At 38.9% G+C, this 16,304-nt stretch overlaps 2 protein-coding genes across 2 annotated transcripts; one reads left to right on the forward strand and one right to left on the reverse strand.

Annotated features, from left to right (window-relative positions):
* Nucleotides 1–355: 355 nt before the first annotated feature.
* Nucleotides 356–6,638, reverse strand: med19b (mediator complex subunit 19b). The gene is made up of 6 exons (XM_036574387.1): nucleotides 6,085–6,638; nucleotides 5,265–5,387; nucleotides 4,444–4,577; nucleotides 3,134–3,230; nucleotides 2,906–3,000; nucleotides 356–752 (listed from the first exon to the last, which is right to left on the reverse strand). The coding sequence occupies exons 1-6, from the start codon at nucleotides 6,305–6,307 to the stop codon at nucleotides 687–689; spliced, it is 738 nt and encodes a 245-aa protein (XP_036430280.1). The 5' UTR covers nucleotides 6,308–6,638; the 3' UTR covers nucleotides 356–686.
* A 1,046-nt stretch (nucleotides 6,639–7,684) lies between these two features.
* tmx2b (thioredoxin-related transmembrane protein 2b) lies at nucleotides 7,685–15,961 on the forward strand. The gene is made up of 8 exons (XM_036574381.1): nucleotides 7,685–7,983; nucleotides 9,163–9,223; nucleotides 11,050–11,163; nucleotides 12,407–12,483; nucleotides 13,327–13,433; nucleotides 13,602–13,667; nucleotides 13,760–13,889; nucleotides 14,698–15,961. Exons 1-8 carry the CDS (start codon nucleotides 7,795–7,797, stop codon nucleotides 14,869–14,871), a joined length of 918 nt encoding a protein of 305 aa, XP_036430274.1. The 5' UTR covers nucleotides 7,685–7,794; the 3' UTR covers nucleotides 14,872–15,961.
* The last annotated feature ends 343 nt before the right edge of the window (nucleotides 15,962–16,304 follow it).

Raw genomic sequence — 16,304 nt, forward strand, 5'->3', positions numbered from 1 at the left:
ATACTGCCTGGACCTTGGATAGCAAGGTTATAGAAAAATAAACATAATACAGGAAAGGTAAACCAGGTAAATATACTCTAGGTACTTTCTTTTCTTTCAAAAGGCTGTTCACTGTGCTGTATGTATTGTTTATGCACCCATCAGTTTTGCTCTTTCTTTAATCAAAAGTGCCTTAACGTTGGGAAGAAACACAGATAATCTAACACAGTGTGCAGATTTTTTTCTGTTCTTAACTTTTTTTGTATGTTGATTTATAAATGCTTTGGTGCTTCTTTTCGCTCTGCTGTGTGCTTGTCTTTATAAAGATGTTTTAAGATGTAGAAAAAAATAAAGTGAAAATATGAGTCACAAGTCAAAACATTTATCAAGTTTTTTTAATAACGTCATAAAGATATCAAGGTGTACTTGATTGAGTCTTCATAAGATAAATAAAAAACAGAGGCACTTGAATGATTATGAACAGGTGTAACAGACATGGTTCGCTGCCGATTCTCTTTCAGGTGTTTCATACTGACGCATATAGCGTGCACACACACACACACACACACACACACAGACAGAAACATTTGAGTAAAAACACACCATTCTCCCTTCACTCACACATTTAAAACCACTTTTGTTTCAATGCTATTTACAATGAATTGTCTCTCTCTCTCACACACACACACACACACACTCTCTCTCTCCTATCTCAGACTGCTGCTGCTGGGCTGAGAGCCGGTCATGCCCGGGTGGTCAGGGCTATGGCGGTTCTGAGGATAAAGCGAAAACAGCGAAACATTACCATATACTTAAGACATAATATCGAACACCTGGCCGGAATGCATTGATTTGGATAAATACTAATATTACAGCAAAAAATAAACATTAATTAATAGTCATCGTTCACAAGTTTGGAATCATTGTTTTCAATAACATAAAACGAATTTGCTAAAGGTAAATGTATACAATGATTCTACAAGTCCAATTCCAAAAAAGTTGTGACAGTATATAAAATGCTAATAAAAACAGAAAACAGTGATTAGTAAATTCTGTTTGACTTGACTTCAATTGAAAACAGTACAAAAACTTCATATTTGATGTTTTACCCTATTTTACCCTATGTAAGCTTCTGTTTTTCTGTAATTATACACTCACTCCAAATTTGAAGCCTGCAATACGTTCCAAAAAAGCTGGGATTGGAGAATGTTTACCGCTGTGTTATCACCTTCCCTTTTAACGGCACTTGATAATCAACTGGAGACTAAAAAAACACCAATTTAACCAGGTTTGAAAGAAGTTTTTTTTGCTATTCTTCAGTTATACAAGTCTTCAACTGTGTAACTGCATTGGGCCTTCCCTGTACACTTTATAATGAGAAACAATAGGAGACAGGCAGGCCAGTCTAGCTCCTGCACTCTGATTACTTAGTCATGCTGTTGTAACACATGCAGTTTCTTGGTGTTGTCATATTAAAATAAACATGGACATCCCTGAAAAGGACAGCCTCTAAAAGGCAGCATATGTTGCTCCGTTAATGGTGATTTCACAGATGTGCAAGTTACCCACTAATACCCCCTCTGCCATACCATAACAGACCCTGACTTCAGAACTTTACACTGTTAACAATCTGAATGGTCCTTTACTTCTTCAGCCCAGAGAATGTTACATCCATCATGCAGCACCGAACAGTGTTTATTGGTTTGTCAATGTCTCCCTGAGCCTATGTGATGATATCCATCATAGACACGTCAGTTTTTAATGTAGTGCCGTCTGAAGGATCGAAGGTGATGGGCATTCAATTGTGGTTTTTGGCCTTGCAGAGATTTTCTGAATTCCCTGCATCTTTTAATAATATTACGCACCGTAAAGGGCGAAATACTTAAAGTCTTTGCAAAAGCTTGTGAAAGAATGTTGTTTTTAAACAGCTGGACTATCTGCTGATCCCAGCTTTTTTGGAATGTGCTGCAGGCATCAATTTCAGAATAAACATATACTTACAAAAAACAGTGAAGTCGATAAAATGAAACATTAAATATCTTGTCTTTGTACTGCTTTTGTTTAAGCACAGGTCAGAGTGGGTTTACAAATCAGTGCTTTTTAATTGTTTTTATTTGTATTTCACAAATTGTCTCCACCTTTTGGAAATGGGTTTGTAAAATGATGCTAGTACATTATAACTTTATCGTTTTATCAAATTAGTAGACAAATTAGTAAAAAAAATGCATACATTTATGTACTAAAATGATGACCTGAACTGTATATGATTCCATAATGATTAGGAAGCTATAAAACACTGAGAATTTAGTTTTTCTAAAACAACCAGAATGCCTTGTTTCTGAAAAGTGGGAATCTTGAGGAAGAGAGCTCATCAAGAAATCATTAAACAGATTATTAGAGTGTATTACTTACCATTTAAAAAGTTTTTGGTGTTCGAAAAAAAACCTTAAAGTTACGTTGGGTGAATCTCTGCTGAAGCTGCTCCAAACTTAAAGTTAGTTTGAATAAAACACTAGAATAACTTCTGGTGTCTAGCTTATAATAGTGGTGAAAATTAAACAATTCATACAATGAACAGACCTTCACTGAGATGAGATGAACCAAGCCTGTGTTCTAACCAGCTTGCGATATACAGCAATAACTTTACTGAGGACAGCATATTCTACATGTGTATATTTGTATTTATTATAATGTTATATATGCTGTTCTAATCTGAGCACTTACTGTTCAGATAAATGGTTTTAAACAATTCTCTTGGCTGAAAATATACAAAAGTGTATATTTCTCAACATAGGATATACTATATAACCACATTCTATCTTTTTGGGATCAGTCCTTGTACCTAAAATCAAGTTACTGAGTGGTGCAGTAAGAATTATTGCCTTGGAATAAAACTCACTCAGCTAACCAAAAAAGTCTTACAGACCTTCTTTTTTTTCTTATCCTTCTTCTTTTTCTTTCTGTCAGGATCATCGTCCTTCTTCTTCTTCTTTTTCCTGTGGTCTGAGTCTGAGGGTGTTTCTGTCGGAGGAGGTGGAAAAAATGTGCAAGAGCTTAGAGATTCTGTATTTGTGCAACCATCAGACATACATCATAATTTGAGATGGCTTGAAAAGATCACGACAGAAAGACATAAAGAGAGTTTTATCGTTACCTGGTGGTAAAGGGTCCTGGGGTCGATGGTGTCTGTGCTTGTGTTTGCTCTTCTTCTTTGGAGGCTGAATGTGCATCAGTCTGTACTGTTCTGGAAGCTTGAGGTGTTGGAGGTGAGGAGAATTTAAGAAAAAAAGAAGGAACACATTTTGAGCTAAAAGGTTAGACAGAAGTTTTGCTGGTGTTAATTTGCTGCTATGACCTTCTAACTGATGCTGACACTGCAAAACATACAGGTTGCCTTGTACACAAACAAGAATGAGCATGTGCGAATGGATAATGCATCAGTATATTCCAAACTACAAACAAAGACACTTATTTAACATGAAAACTCATCCTCAATATTAGAGATGGCATTGATTTGATTCCAAGTATCTGTAGCTGGCCTATATCAGAAGAAAATGCATCAGACATCAGAAGGAAAAAAGAAAACACTCATCTAATACAGTCCTGTAATAAATCTATCCTGAAATAGCACACATTCACACTGTGTGATGTGATCTTGTTAGCTATATTTCTTCCTGTGGGGTAGTATGTAGTGTGTTTGAGTAGTCTGGGCATAATAACCTACTTTTAGTGGCTAATCATAATTGAAGAGCTTAGTAATTTATAAAGAAAAAATATCAGTTTCGACCGATATTCAATGTTTCAATATCGTTATCTGTCGGATTCATTCAGCCTGGAATCACTTTCAAAAAACTTGTGTTTGCAAAATAACAAATAAACTCATCACTGTTTTAATATCTTAATAATCAGTAAATCAAAGCATATTTCAAAATGCATGCATGCTGGCTTATGACACCCATTCCAAGTATATTTTGTCCAATTTTAACAACCTTCAAAACATTTTATGTTATATATACTATATATCTTTCATAGTTTATGTTTTATTCCAAACTGCATATGCCTTATTTGATGGCCAATTATATAAAAAGAAAACACTGAGATGCACCACAACTAGCAGTACAAGAATTCAACATTTGCAAATTGTCTATTTAAGAAGAAACAGTAGAAAAAATCAAGCAACTGTAAAAGTAAATGACTAAAATCAGATATTGGCATATGGGGCTGATATCCAGTTAGCTACTTGTAACCACGCAGTTTAGCAGTTACTCTACACTGGTTGTTGGTGTTTCTATAACTGGTCTTTCTGTTACTTTAATGACAAATGAATGTTTTTCTGACAGTTGTTCTACAAGTACTGACTGCGCCCATGAAATGTTCTGAAAAGTGCACTGAGATGTAATTTATCATGAAAACATTTCGCCACAGTGCCAACCCATAATTACACGAAGAGGTAGCCAGACTTACTGGGCCTGTGTGTAGCCTGAAGCCAGTCAGCATGGCTCCAGTCAGAGGGCTGAAGGAGTTGTTGCACACTGGAGGTTTCTCGATGAGGGAGCGTAAAGAACTTCCATCCTGAAGACCTGGATTGTCAATCATTCCTAACAGAGAGAGGCAGAATTCCTTTGACTTCCAAGAATCATCCTAGGTCTCCATTCCTAACTTATCGTTTTCTAATCCTCTTAAGTCAATATAACAGTGGAAGGTGTATGAAGATAAATATCATCATCAGACGCTGTAATGTAGAACCAGTTTACCTACATTGGATGTCGAATTAATATTAGTCCATTTATGTCCAAACTAAATTTTGTTTGATAAGGGAGAATGTCATAGAACTGGTTCTGGTTAGGCTAAAATGATTTAATTTGCCTTGTTTTTGGCAGATTTTTGATCAGGCAAGCTCAGAGAACATACAGGCTAGAGATGGCATATTAATATCTATGGGTATCAGCAAAAGTCCTGTAACAAAGCTATGATGAAACTCACATTGTGTGATGTGATGTTATCTTTGTATTTCTTCATGTGGGGCAGTTGAGTGTTTGAGTAGTCCGATAAACTACTTGTAGATGTGCATCTTAAATGCTAAAACAAGCTCATTTTAAAGCTTAGTAGCTTTTAATGAAAAAAAAAAAACTAGAGCCGTATCGAGACTGGCTACTCAAGGTTTCGGTATCAGGGTCTGTATTGGGGAAAAAACGGGGTATCGTGCCATCTCTAATACAGACTGAAGGAAATTTAAAATGTGAGATGGACATAGTTTTAACGTACACGCAGTACACAGTACTTACCAGGAAGCTCTGGGAGGAAGTTGCTGAGCTTCTCCTTCACTTTCTTGCCACAGAACTTGTTGTATGAGTGCTCCAGGTTGTAGTGTGTGATGAGGTTGGTGTTTCCTGTCAGCTCGTTCTCCACTTAAAAAGAGAAAAGTGAAAGGAGGGGTGGGGTTAACAAAAGTCCAGATAACTAACAATACCTAAATCCACATTAGCTTAACATTTTGCAGATTACACACCAGAATAACACACCACTAAAACTACACTCTTGAAAAGGTGGTTCTTTATTGGTATACTAAGGGAATAGTTCTGTTTAAAACCATGAGTTCTACATAGAACCATTTCATGATTAAATGGTTCTTTGCATGGCAAAATCTTCAGAATGTTGAAGACTGAGCTGTATATAGTTCTATACGGAACCTTTCTGAAAATGGTTCTACACAGTGCCAAAAAGGGTTCTGCTATTTTTAAGATGTCAAGCTTATAAGAATAAAAGAACCCTTTTGGTGCTATACAGACCTATTTTCAAAAAGGTTCCACACAGAGCAACATACAACACATTCTCCATCAATCTGAAGAACGTTTTACCATGTAAGGAAACATTTCAGCCTGAAACAGCTCTATACAGAACTCATGGTCCTAAATAAAACTACTTCCTCAAGAGTGCAGTGTAAAGAGTAAGAGTACTACTCGGAGGTAGTCATAGTCAAGTGATTCTACTCCTATTACTACCTTTATAGCTATTATGGTTGTTATTATATAATTATTACAATCTAATAACGGAGTGGGCAGCAGTAAAGGGGGGTGGGGGGTGGGGGTGCAGGAGGACACTCACTCGGCAGCTCCCGCAGTAAGTAAAACGGTTCATTCATGGCACCAGGCTTTCTGAGCGGAGGCCCTTCATCCACCAACTGGTGCGGAATCCCCACCGACATGTGGACCGGATTCTGGGCTACCGGCGGGGCGAGTGGCTTCCCGGGACCGAAGCCCATGGCGGAGGGTCCCGGAGGTCCCTGAGTGTCAGCCTGGCCGTAGAGGGAGGAGAACATCTCTGTCATGGTGGGGAGAGTCTCTGTAACGCTGACTGTGTTCTGGACGTGCGGTAGTAGTTTGTTGACGCTGTTTGGTAATGAGAGTGATTTCCTGTAGCTGGAGCAGCACTTTACCGTAATATTCCGAATACTGTTTCCATCAGGAAAACGCTTCCACAAAGCATGCTAGCCTGTTCTCATATCGAAAGAATGCACCTATACCCGACACAGTCGTCCGTTAGTCACACTGTGTCATTCACAATATTTTGTTGGTGGTTAAAACATAAAAACAGTCACTGTTTGTGTCAACTGTCTTCCACGTAAAACGGTAGAACACAGGAAAACTGAAGAGACGCCTTCCGCCTATCAAACGCGTTCCAATATTCATTATTGTGCTCTACTAGGGTGCCTAGGTAGTGGCCACCATTGCTAGTGTGCTCCAAACTGTTAACACGCAGCCTCAGGTACGCCCAACTCATAAGAAGCAACCATGTCTGTCAATGGAAAGTAATCAAATAATACTGTAGAAATTACTTATTAATTGTAATGGTAATGTTTGGATGTGTACAATTAGCTCACAATTATTTTCTGCTATAATTATGTTCAAAAACACCTGTAAACTGTTAAAAAAAAAAGACAGATGGCAGCTAATAGCTAACTATTAAACTACAACAACCACTTAACAGCCTCTGTATCTTCCACTTATAAATGAGACAGGTTGGATGAACCAGTTTCTACCTGGTTCCTATCATCACCATTGTAAAGAAATCTGAGTCATAAGTTTCTCTACAAATTATCCATTTCACATCAAACCACTCTGAATGACTTTGTTTACATCTCAATTTGCGTTATGAAGACTTTTTTGAAAAATTGGTGGATTCCCCCTTTTAATTGTAACACACAGGGAGAGAGCAAATATGCGCACCATCTGGGGGTCCCTCAGGACCAGTTCGAGAACACTGACTAAACGACCTCCTGATCTGCACTTCAGCAGCATCAGACCACTAACTTTAGAGATGCGAGAGACATCGTTTGAACACAAACTACGTTTTAAGTTCACCTGTTTCTGTGAGCTTCCACGGTGCTGAATTACATGGTGATCTATATGAACGTTCACATCTGTGCTGAACTGAACGCACATTAGTCAGATAGTGACGAACACACGGGCGGCTCTGTTCGGAACGACTGCGGCTCTGTTACGGTTCTGCTGTTAGACTCGCGGTTACACACTAGTTAGTGTTCGAGAACAGAGAACGGAAGTGCGCCAACGGGGACGCGCCCATCCTCTCCTTTATGACACAGAGAGGGCCAATAAACGCTCTCGTCCCACACAACTAACCAATCAGCGTGCGCGAGCGGAGGGGGCGTGTCTCATTTTCCTTCGTCCTCTCTGACCTCTGTCCCTTTAACCCTCGTTAAAGACTTGCCGACGCAAATTTCTCACGCCGAGTAGAGCAGCTGTATCACCGGCCATCGCCGGTTTTTCGTCCCTCTCTTCTCCGTTTTTCTGAAACATGGCGCTGCTGACTCCTCTCTTCGCTTTCCTCTATCATTTACCGCAGGTTTATAAATGGCTCCTGAAACCGTACTACGTAGCGTCCTTGTTTATGTCGGTAGCTTTCCTGCTCGTCCGCAAGACCCCCGGAATCTGCGAACATCTTTCGACGCAGAGGGAGGACGGGAACCCCTGCGACTTCGACTGGGTCAGTATCACGTTTCTATAACAGGGATAAACATAATTTAAGCCCGGCTCACAGTGGTCAGAGAGGTCAGAGAGCTGCCATGCGGCTTCACATGTTTACACTGTTATCCTGCAGCAGCAGCAGCACTGAGGACCCTCAGCAGAATTTAGGGGCTCGGCTGCTCATGTTTTTCAGAGGAGGTGTTCAGATCTGCACACCGAATCCAGATCCAGTCCTGGATTTTGTTAGCACTGGAATTAATTAACACTTCATATAACTGGGGAGGTGCTCACTTTGTCACCTCAGCTGACTCCGGGGGTAAAATGAAGGTCCGTAGTACCTCAACCTGGGAGCTTTGACTTCAGCAGTCAGAGAACGAGGCTGGGTTTGAATCAAGATAAATATATGAATGTCACTTAATAAAGACCCAGGAGTCATTTAAGACATGCACATTTGCCCCCTTCCCTCTTCATCTCAGAGGATGCGTCTTTTGTGTAGCTAATAACAGGCAGGAGGGAGGCAGGTGCAGCACAGGCCTGTACATGTAGCAGAGTAATAACCAGGGGTCGGATTGTTGAAAGAATAAATGAGGATGGTGGGCTTAAACAACAGAGTGAATGTAGTGATAGTTCAAAATGCACTCCAGGCTTAATTTAGCATGTCAATGTCAAACATGGATGTGTAATAGACATCTTAAGTGATATCACATTAGAATTTTAATCCAAAGGGGATAGATGCAGTTTTACTAGGTAGTCGAATTACCTTTTTTCCCCACTTTTTTAAAGGGGGGGGGCGTACTCACTTTCCCTCCCCTCAAATCGAGTCTGTGTAGTAAGTAGTTCCACAATTACAATTTAGATTTACTGAGTGTTTTCAAACAGATCTTGTTAGCTTTGCTTCTCTGCAAGTAGTAGCCTATATTAGTCAATCAGTTCAAATTTATTGCTATGTTTTTAGGTCCTTTATTTCACTCTATTTTCTTGGTGACGTCAAACACACTACTTTGTTGTTGTTTACACCTCTCACTTTTGAACTTTTAGCAATTTAGAGCATGTAGTATTGAGTTTGGTTCTGTACTACATCACCCACCTCTGTCTGTCCTTTCAGTGATTTATTTACTATTCATTATGAAATTCCAGGCAACTCTTAGACACATGATGATGGTTGATTGTTTAATCTCTATATCTTGTTTGTTTTCAGAGGGAAGTGGAGATACTGATGTTTCTGAGCGCTATAGTCATGATGAAGAATAGAAGAGCAAGTAAGTGTCATCTGCCATGGTCACTCACACATTTTTACACGAGCCACCCTGTGCATATTTGTAGGTCAAGGCAGTTTATATGTGTAAATGCTTAAGGTAATTAGATCCATGTGACAGCTAGACAACAAATGGTCAGTCTACACAACATTCGCTCTGGCTGAATGGCGGTTGTTGGGTCAGACATTGTGCCCTTCGAACGAGTGGACCTGAACAATAGGTTTGTTTACTGTATGCAGGTTAGTCCCCTGAGGGGAGTGGTTTAAGGGGCTCAAGGCTTGTTGGGCTGGTTATCCTGTTTGTTGTTTCTTGCTTTCCCCCATACCTCCTTGGGTAATTCTTTTTTTTTTGCTGCTCTTTCTCAGTTCACATCATTTCAAAGAAGCATTGTTGGTATGACCATACTAGGATGCCAAAGCACTTAAATTGTTTATCGTGCTCAGTTTAGTAATCAGTCAGTACACATATGCAAATATACAGACACACAGGTAAACTTCAATATAAAATAATGAAACAACTTGCTGTTGGTTCATTTATCATGAAATTTTGACAGTGTAGACAGTAGATGGTCTTTTAAAATAATAGTTTTAAGATTTTTCTTTGACAGTGACAATATATTAAAAGTATTTTATTATACACCGATCAGGTATAACATTATGACCACCTCCTTGTTTCTGTGCTCATTGTCCATTTTATCAGCTCCACTTACTACATAGGTGCACTTTGTAGTTCTATAATTACAGACTGTAGTCCATCTGTTTCTCTGCATACTTTGTTAGCCCCCTTTAACCCTGTTCTTCAGTGGTCAGGACCCTCATGGACCCTCACAGAGCAGGTACTATTTAGGTGGTGGATCATTCTCAGCACTGCTGTAACACTGATGTGGGGGTGGTGTGTTAGTGTGTGTTGCGCTGGTCTGAGTGGATCAGACACAGCAGTGCTGCTGGAGTTTTTAAATAAATTAAGTTGTCCACTCACTGTCCACTCTATTAGACACTCCTACCTTGGCAGTCCACCTTGTAGTTGTAAAGTCAGAGACGATAGCTCGTCTGCTGCTGCACAGTTTGTGTTGGTCATCCTCTAGTCCTTCATCAGTGGTCACAGGACGCTGCCCACAGGACGCTGTGGGCTGGATATTTTTGGTTGGTGGACTATTCTCTGTCCAGCAGTGACACTGAGGTGTTTAAAAACTCCAGCAGCACTGCTGTGTCTGATCCACTCAGACCAGCACAACACACACTAACACACCACCACTAAGTCAGTGTTAGAGCAGTGCTGAGAATGATCCACCAACCAAATAGTACCTGCTCTGTGAGGGTCCATGGGGGTCCTGACCACTGAAGAACAGGGTAAAAGGGGGCTAACAAAGTATGCAGAGAAACAGATGGACTACAGTCTGTAATTGTAGAACTACAAAGTGCACCTATATAGTAAGTGGAGCTGATAAAATGGACAATGAGCTTAGAAACAAGGAGATGGTCATAATGTTATGCCTGATCGGTGTATATTTATTATATGTTTTACTTTATACTGACTCTATATTTAACTATGTACATTGTACCATACATGTACATATTTACTACATAGTTAACTATGTATAGTAAATATACTATATATGTAACCGTGTATATTATGTATATTGTATATGTATAGTGTGTGTAAATGTTTACATTGTGTAATGTGAAGTGTCCACACTATGTTGTGAACATTACACTACAAATCAGTGCCACCAGTGGTGTCATGCAGTCAGCGAACTAGTCCTTCCTAATTCCTCTTTAAAAATGTAAATTTTTACTTATCTCTGATGTCTTTGTATCTTTCTTCTTCAGTAACGGTTGAGCAGCATGTGGGGAACATCATTCTCTTCTGCAAAGTGGCGAATGTGATTCTGTTCTTCAGACTGGATATTCGCATGGGACTGCTCTATCTGACCCTGTGCATTGGTCAGTATGCACACACATACAGTGATGTCATTAGGTACTTGGACACTGACAGTTTTGTATTGTTTTGGCTCTGAACTCCAGCACGCTAGATGTGAAACGAAACAGAACATGCAGAATGGCTGCTTTAATTTGAAGGTATTTACGTCTATATTGGGTGAATTAAATATGAATGTGAGCCATTTATCCGTAAAAACACCATATCCACTGGCAGCCATATATGCACAATACACCATGTTTCACAGGTGAAGTGATCTGCTTTGGATCATGAGCAGGTCCTTCTGTCTTCATCTTTTCATCACGTTAATCTTCATCCCTCCGTCTGTCCGTAAGACTGTCGATTCCCAGAACTCAAAGCAAACAGTAACCTGGCCTTTCTGTTCTTGAGGTTTACTAGAAGTTTGCATCTTATATTAACCCTCTGAGGACTTGCAGATGTTCTGTTCATGGTAATATTTGACACTTGTATGCATTGTTGCATCATTAGTTCAGTTCACAGCTGGCGAAGAATCAACTGAACAGGGATTTGTCCACATACTTTTGGTCCCCTAAAATGGGGCACTATGCAGACAAGCAATGTAGTTTCCACATGATTCACTTGATATGAATGTAAATACCTTCAAATTAAATAAAATAGCCTCTTTAATTTCATAGTCATTCTAAATCCAGTGTGCTGCAGTTCAGAGCCAAAATAAAAGTTGTGACTGGTCACTTACTTACAGACTGCTCTGTAAACTCATGCATGCCCACTCTTCCCACAAGCAGTTTAACAGCTTTCTAGACATACTGGGTATCAAACAACCTTCAGAAGCTGATTTTATTGTAAATGTCTTATAGTCAATACTATATTACAAGACATCTTGAATTGGTGTTATTGCAAAAGCTCTCTTCACACTTCTTGATGGTGGTTCACTGGCCCCTGAGTGCTATTCAGGGTTGAGAAAATTACTTTCAAAATACAGTTACAAAAAACAGATTACATGAGTTTTTATCCGTTATATAATCTAAAGGATTGCATAATCTCAATAACATTGTGATTACTTTCATTTAGCTTCAAATTATGATTCATTTTAGGGCCATATTGCTTACTGAAGTAATAAAAATCCTTTGAATATGATCCAATAATGAATCAAACTGATTACTCTGGGTTTTTTTTTAAACTGCAGTGGATAGTATTTATTTATAGGTCAGATATGTAATCCTTATTCGTTAATCTTGATGCAGTAACTGTGCTTTTCTCCTATAGTGTTCCTCATGACCTGCAAGCCTCCCCTCTACATGGGCCCGGAGTACATCAAGTACTTCAGCGATAAGACCATAGACGTGAGAACCATTTTAAATCATTTCTTGCAGTACAGACAGAAATACAGACCACCCAAAGTTCTTATAGGGGAATTCCACAATGTTTTCAATATTTCTTCATGTTTAAATCTTTGATACGTAAATAAAGTCATTCAGAGTGGTTTGATCCGAAAAGCACTGAGACATGGTTTATGATACTTTGGTATTTAAGATTTTGGCCTGAAACCTAGTGTTTAAAGTACATTCATGGTGGAGAGCTACATATAGGGTGTTGTATCCACATTAGATATAAAAACTGAGAAGACGTGCAGGTTTACTGGTTGTTTTAGATAGTAAAAAAGTAGGTAAATTTGTGTTGTAGACATTGTGACCACTGGTTTCTATCATGACTGTTATAAAGAAATCTCTGTCAGTGAGTTTCTCTCCAATGAACCAATTTCACATCAAAGTACTCTGAATGACTTTGTTTACAACTTACTGACTGACACCTTACTTATGACTGAATTATGCAAACAAAAATTGTTGGAATTCCCCTTTAAGAGAAAATGTGTGAACACAGATCCTTTCTAACAGAAACCAGTGGCATTTATCTATGTCCTTTACAATATCTGGGCATTTCATGTTGAATGGACCAATAGAAATAGTTAAAAATTGCCTGAAATAGAATCTTGACAAATTAAACTTAGGAACAAATGAATGATTTCTGCTTCTTCTATAAATGTACTATTTCATTCAAGGATTTGTTGATAGTGACAATAGGATTAGTTTACCAGAAAGAACAGAATCAGTCTTTAAAGTAAAATCTAGGCTTTAGCTAATATATGTACATATAAAAAAAACAATTTCTTATGTTATGCCCTTCAGGAAGAGCTGGAGAGAGACAGTCGTGTGACATGGATTGTGGAGTTCTTCGCTAACTGGTCTCCAGAGTGCCAGTCTTTTGCTTCAGTCTATGCCGATCTGTCCCTGAAGTAAGAACCAGTGACTCAAGACATTAACAGATACAGTGCACTGCTGTAACACAGTTTAATGAGTCTCTAAAATCGTTTGCCATATGCATCGTTCTAGACAGGGGTTAGAGAACCTATACTGCTGTTATGGCAGAAGTTCTCTTCACACTGACCTCTGTTTTCTCACAGGTACAACTGTGCTGGGCTGAAATTTGGTAAAGTGGACATTGGGCGCTATGGTGAAGTGTCTAAGAAGTAAGTGATTTTTCTCACTTGCGGCTTTTTGCTGATCCTATTCAATTTTAGGGTACTTCATTTGGTTTTCTCTCCACCTTCTCTCTTCTTAGGTATAAGGTTAGCACATCTCCTCTCTCCAAGCAGCTGCCCTCCTTGGTGCTGTTTCAGGGGGGTAAAGAAGTCATGAGACGCCCTCAAGTGGACAAGAAAGGAAGAGCAGTGTCTTGGAGCTTCACTGAGGTGAGTTGTAATCACAATGATTACTATTAAAAGTGAGGTTCTACTTGAACTAGAGATCATAATCTTACATTTTATACTTTTAAATATGTTGAAACTGTATTTATCAATTTATACACAGAGTTTTATGACTTTCTTTGTTTAGAATTAAAGGGGAATTTCACATTGTTCAAAATCTATAATTGTCATTGAGATGCAAACAAAGTCATTCAGGGCGGTTTGATGTGAAACGGCTCTTTATACAGAAACCTACCATCTTTGATTTCTTTGCAAAGGACGTGATGGAAACCAGTGGTTACAAAGCAAATATATCCATTTTATTTACTATCCAAATCCACCAGTGAACTTACATGTCTTTGGGATTTTTGTATTTAATGGTGAAACAGTGGAAACATATATTAGTGAAATAGTAAAAACAATATGTTTTCTTTGGGGTCTATTGTGCCTGCCTGTACCTCTCCGCTATGAACGGATTTTTGGCTAAAAGTTTCTCTCAAAACTATCACACAACAGTGTCGTTATAACCATTTCATGCAATGATTTTATACGAGGGAGCTTTTAGAGGCATTAAACACTTCAGACTTCTGGTTCCCATCACCACCACTGTGAATAATTCTGACTCTGTAAGTTTCTACAAAACAGAGCATTTCACATCAAACCTTTGTTTACATCTTAACAATTGAAATATGCCAGCCTTGCAGATTAAATGCAACCTAATAATTTTAGGTTCTAGATTTTAGAAAAAAAAAACAATGTGGCACAAAAACGTACTGTGACACTCTTTCCTGTTCTTGATGCAACCAATTTTCAGGAGAACATCATCAGAGAGTTTAACCTAAACGAGTTGTATCAGAAATCGAAGAAGCTCAATAAGACCAAAGGAGAGAAGAGTGAGAAGCTGAATGAATCGCACTTCCCCCCTGTGCCTGAGGAGGAGGAGCCGGAGTCCCAGGAGGTCGAGAAAGAGACCAAGAAGGACAAATAGAATGTTCCGGCTGGTGAGCACTGTGACATCACTGTGGAACTGAACGGTTTTATGCAAATAACTCTGATTGATGTGCAGTGCAGAAAGTTCCATGGCAACAAACGCTTGAAATTTTCAGTAACATAATCAGTTTAACTACAGAATCAGCCAAGCTAAGTCTTACCTTAATTTACACTGAAAAAACACTCACTACCGCTGTTTAATAGCTCACAGCCATTCAGCTACTGTTGAGACGTGAAGACGGGCGTTGTACTGATGCTTTTCCTGTTGACAGTGTTTTCATAATTTAACCAAATTAAACATTTCGTAGTTCCTACCTCTGAAGAAGTTAATGATGATAGGGTAGTAATATATAGACTGGAGGGGGCGTTTAACTCATTCTTGCCTACTGTTGGCATCCTAATCTTCATTCCAATTTTTTTTTAATTTTTAATAATCATTCCTATTTTACCTTTTCTTCTTTTGCTAGTCTTGAAGTAATTTACGAATGTGTTTGTCTTGTATAATATTGCTTTTCTTGTACTAGCACCAAGTGATGGTCTCAACAATAAAGGGATGAACTGTAAGCTGCAGATGTACAGTTCCTTTATGGAAGCTTCTTATCAGAAGAATTTTCAGTGCAGAACATCACTGTTAGTGTTAGTATCTTGTAAGAGTTTTATTACAAGGCAGTATGAGCACAACACCAGTGCTATATATTGACATTCTCAGACACACACAACTTCCTTATTACTTTCCTATTGCAATCTGTGTTGTCTTAATTATGTTTTGTTACTTTAGTACTTACACTAAGGATGTTTCTGTCTTGGTTTGGACCTGTGGGGTTTTCTTTTTTTTTAATATATATATTGCATTTGGACACTGATACTGCTCAGCAAAGCAAACTGCTGTCACTGTTCGCTACTTTCCTTTGGGTCTCTGTGTATCCGTGGAAGTCAGTGTTATTAGCTATGATGCCTAACTGGACCTAACTTTCAGTTACATTGCCCAGAGCAGGACTGTACTGTGCATGTGCCCTAGTGAATGACTGAGGTTTCGGATGAATATTTTTGTCAAGCCAATAAAAATGTAAAAGAAGTGTTGAAAAAAAACGAACTGTGTGTGGACTGACTTCTTTAGCACCATAGTATTAGGATGTTTACCAGGAGTACTTGCTCAAATATAGTGTGTCAAAGTTTGTAGGCACTTGCTTAAGAAACATTTTGTCTGAAGGAGATTAATAGGCAGTTTGCCCCCCCCCCTTTGCTTTGGTTTGTAACAGCCGCTACTCTTCTAGGAAGGCTTTACAACAGAAGTTAGAACATTGCTGTGAGGATTTGAGTGCATTCAGTTACAAGAGCATTAATCAGGTGGTAACTGGATGGAGCTCCTTCACTCCAGAGAACACTGCTCTACAGCCCAATAGGGGGTGGCTTTATAACTCTCTAGGTGAC

Source organism: Colossoma macropomum, unplaced genomic scaffold (assembly GCF_904425465.1).
Source record: "Colossoma macropomum unplaced genomic scaffold, Colossoma_macropomum, whole genome shotgun sequence".
NCBI lineage: Eukaryota > Metazoa > Chordata > Actinopteri > Characiformes > Serrasalmidae > Colossoma > Colossoma macropomum.